At 47.6% G+C, this 3,852-nt stretch overlaps 1 protein-coding gene across 1 annotated transcript; it reads right to left on the bottom strand.

The window, feature by feature from the left end:
• Nucleotides 1-2,267: 2,267 nt before the first annotated feature.
• On the bottom strand, nucleotides 2,268-3,134 carry LOC135203504 (tigger transposable element-derived protein 1-like). Its single transcript, XM_064233234.1, has 2 exons — nucleotides 2,987-3,134; nucleotides 2,268-2,812 (listed from the first exon to the last, which is right to left on the bottom strand). Exons 1-2 carry the CDS (start codon nucleotides 3,132-3,134, stop codon nucleotides 2,268-2,270), a joined length of 693 nt encoding a protein of 230 aa, XP_064089304.1.
• Nucleotides 3,135-3,852: the final 718 nt, after the last annotated feature.

Below are 3,852 nucleotides of genomic sequence, written 5' to 3'. Positions count from 1 at the left end.
CCTTTTTGATTATCGTCTTAAGTTGGGATAAACGTTCCAAATGCAGGCCTTCATCCTCCTCGTCTCCTGAACCTGCTATGACTTCTTCCTCGCTGGCAGATTTTTTCAGCTCTTCCAAATCCTGGTCCCGTCACGTGGGTCAGAGTTGTCATCAATGAGGCTGCCGATTTCACCTCGGTGATGTCATCGAAGCCTTCTCCACCAAGCATCCTCGCCAATTGCACTGCCTTATTAATGGCTGAATGTTGAATTTCTCAGAGAAGAACCCTTATAATTGTGAACACACTCCGGCCACAACTCTTCCAGCACGCATTAAGGGTCTCCTTCTTCATATCTTTCAACGATCTGTCAATGACGCCCAGGCATGTGGCAATCGTGAATTTATGCCAACACTTCTTCAGCATAATTTCACTGCTAGTATCCATTTCCCTCAAAAGGTGCTCAAGGGAATTCTGGGTGTAGAGTGCCTTGAAGGCACGGATCACACCCTGACCCATAGGCTGGAGGAGGGAGGTGGTGTTGGCAGGGAGGAACTCAAGCTGGACTCCCTCGCAATAAAGATCCACAGGGTGGCCACCAGCACCATCCATGATCAACAGCACCTTGAACTCCATGCACAAGTCTATAAGGTATTCCTTAACTTGAGGGATGAAGCTTCTGAATGAACCAGTTAGAAAATAGGACTTTGGTGGTCCACGCCTTGGCGTGTGCATCCAAAACACAGGCAGGAAGTTCTTGTTCTTATTCTTGAGGGCCCTGGGGTTAGCAGCCTATAAATGAGGCCGTGTTTCAGCATAAAGCCAGCAGCATTGCACACATGATAAGGGTAACCCTATTCCTTCTGGGCTTGAAACCCAGGGGCTTTGGCTTCATCCTTCATGAGATATGTCCGTGAAGGCATTTTCTTCCAGAAACAAGCAAGTCTCATCCATATTAACACCTGCTCTGGACAGTAGCCCTTGTCCCTGATGATATTCTTGAAGGTCTTGGAATATTTCATGGCTGCTTCCGTGTCTGCCGATGCCATTTCCCCATGAGGAGAGACAAATTTTAGGTGGAACCGCTTCCGAAAACGGTAGAGCCACCCCTTGCTGGCCTGAAAACCTTCAGGGGTTAACGATGGTCCTGCTCCTTCCTCTTCTTCTTCAGTGGGTTTGTTGAAGCCTAAGAAGTCTGCTTCCTGTATGTCACCACCTTCAGTAACAGTCAAAGACTGGTGATAGAGTTTTCGTGCCTTCTCGCAGATGATGTTGCCGTTGAGGGGGATGTTCTTCCTACGGCAGTCTGTTATCCATAATGCCAAAGCCGAATCCATCCTCACAATGCCCTTCTCACGTGCAGTGGAAACCTTCTTGGCATTACTACAGGAATTAATACTTACGGCCTTCCTTATCTCCACCTCTTTTCTTCTTGATGCATCGGACGGTACTTCATTTATGCCATAATGGCGGCCTACTGCAGCATAACTTTTCCCTTCCTTCAACATTTCCAAAAGTGCTACCTTCTCCTGGAGCATCATGACCTTCCTCTGGCGCTTATGATCTTTGACAGAAGCCTTAGAAGGAGCAGGGCCCATATTTTTGGACACACGTTCCAAAGATAGGTCTCTGTCCTTTTCCTCCTCCCCTGAACCTGCGTGTCTTCTTCCTCACTGGCAGACTTTGTGAGCTCTTCCAATCCTGGTCCGTCAAGGGGTCAGAGTGGGCATCAATGAGGCTGCCAACTTCATCCTTGGTCATGTCATCAAAGCCTTCTCCACCAAGTATCCTTGCCAAATAAACTGCCTTATTAATGGCTGAATGTTCCACTTTTCTAGGAGAGAAGCCCTTATAATTGTGAACACACTCTGGCCACAACTTCTTCCAGCACGCATTAAAGGTCTCCTTCTTCATATCCTTCAACGATTGACCGAAAAAAATGAGTGGTTAAACATGTGGCAATCGTAAACTTAGCAACACTCCTTTAGTGTAAATTCAGTGTCAGTGTCCATTTCCCTCACAAGATGCTCAAGGGAGTTCTGGGTGTAGAGTGCCTTGAAGGCACGGATAACACCCTGATTCATAGGCTGGAGGTGTGAGGTGTTGGCAGGGAGGAACTCAAGCTGGACTCCCTCGTAACAAAGATCCACAGGGTGGCCCCCGGCACCATCCATGATCAACAACACCTTGAACTCCATGCACAAGTCTTTGAGGTATTCCTTAACTTGAGGGATGAAGCTCTGAATGAACCAGTTAGACATAAGACTTTGTTGAACCACGCCTTGGTGTTTATGCATCCAAAACACAGGCAGCAGTTCTTGTCTTATTCTTGAGGGCCCTGGGGTTAGCAGCCCTGTAAATGAGGCCTGGTTTCAGCATGAAGCCAGCAACATTGCCACACATGATAAGGGTAACTCTATCCTTCTGGGCCTTAAATCCAGAGGCACTGGCTTCGTCCTTCATGAGATATGTCCGTGAAGGCATTTTCTTCCAGAACAAGCTAGTATGGTCCACACTGAACACCTGCTCTGGACGGTAGCCCTTGTCCCTGATGATATTCTTGAAGGTCTCGGGATATTTTGCAGCTGCTTCCCTGTCTGTTGATGTCATTTCCCTATGCCAAGAACGCTTTATGTGGAACCGCTTCAGAAAACGGTGAACCACCCATTTGCTAGCCATAAAACCTTTAGGAGCTGACAATGGTTCTGCTTCTTCCTCTTCTTTTTCAGCAGAGTCATCAAAGCCTAAGAAGTCTGCTTCTTGTAAGTCGCCGCCTTCTGTAACAGTTGAAAACTGCTGGTAGAGTTTTTTGTGCTTTTGTGCGGATGATGTTGCTGTTGAGAGGGATGATCTTCTTACGGCAGTCTGTTATCCACATTGCCAAGGCCGACTCCATCCTCACAATGCTCTTACTACGCACAGTGGAAACCTTTTTGGCACTATCGCGGAAGCTATACTCACGGCTTACCTTATCCCCACCTCTTTCTTCTTGATATACCGGACAGTACTTTCATTTATGCCATAATGGCGGCCTACTGCAGCGCAACTTTTCCCGTCCTTCAACATTTCCAAAAGTTCTACCTTCTCTTGAAGTGTCATGACCTTCCTCGGGCGCTTGAGAGCTTTGTCAGAAGCCTTAGAAGAAGCAGGGCCCATAATTTGGGAAAGACATTCCTCCTCCTCCCCTGAACCTGCCGTATTTTCTTCCTCACTGGCAGACCTTGTGAGCTCTTCCAAATCCTGGTTCGTCAAGGGGTCAGAGTGGGCATCGATGAGGCTGCCAACTTCATCTCGGTCATGTCACTAAAGCCTTCTCCACCAAAGTATCCTTGCCGACTGGACTGCTTATCAATGGCTGAATGTTGAACTTCTTCAGGAGAGAAGCCCTCATAATTGTGAACACACTCCGGCCACAACTTCTTCCAGCATGCATTAAAGGTCTCCTTCTTCATATCCTTCAACGATTGACCGATGATGGTTAAACATGTGGCAATCGTAAACTTACGCCAACACTCCTTCAGTGTAAATTCAGTGTCAGTGTCCATTTCCCTCACAAGATGCTCAAGGGAGTTCTGGGTGTAGAGTGCCTTGAAGGCACGGATAACACCCTGATCATAGGCTGGAGGTGTGAGGTGTTGCAGGGAGGAACTCAAGCTGGACTCCCTCGTAACAAAGATCCACAGGGTGGCCACCAGCATCATCCATGATCAACAACACCTTGAACTCCATGCACAAGTCTTTGAGGTATTCCTTAACTTGAGGGATGAAGCTCTGAATGAACCAGTTGAGACATAAGGACTTTGTTGAACCCCGCCTTGGTGTTATGCATCCAAAACACAGGCAGGAAGTTCCTGTTCTTATTCTTGAGGGCCCT

This window comes from Macrobrachium nipponense, chromosome 24, assembly GCF_015104395.2.
Source record: "Macrobrachium nipponense isolate FS-2020 chromosome 24, ASM1510439v2, whole genome shotgun sequence".
NCBI classification, from domain to species: domain Eukaryota; kingdom Metazoa; phylum Arthropoda; class Malacostraca; order Decapoda; family Palaemonidae; genus Macrobrachium; species Macrobrachium nipponense.
The sequence above is the reverse complement of the archived record's forward strand: the minus strand, read 5'-3'. Positions and strand labels throughout refer to the sequence as shown.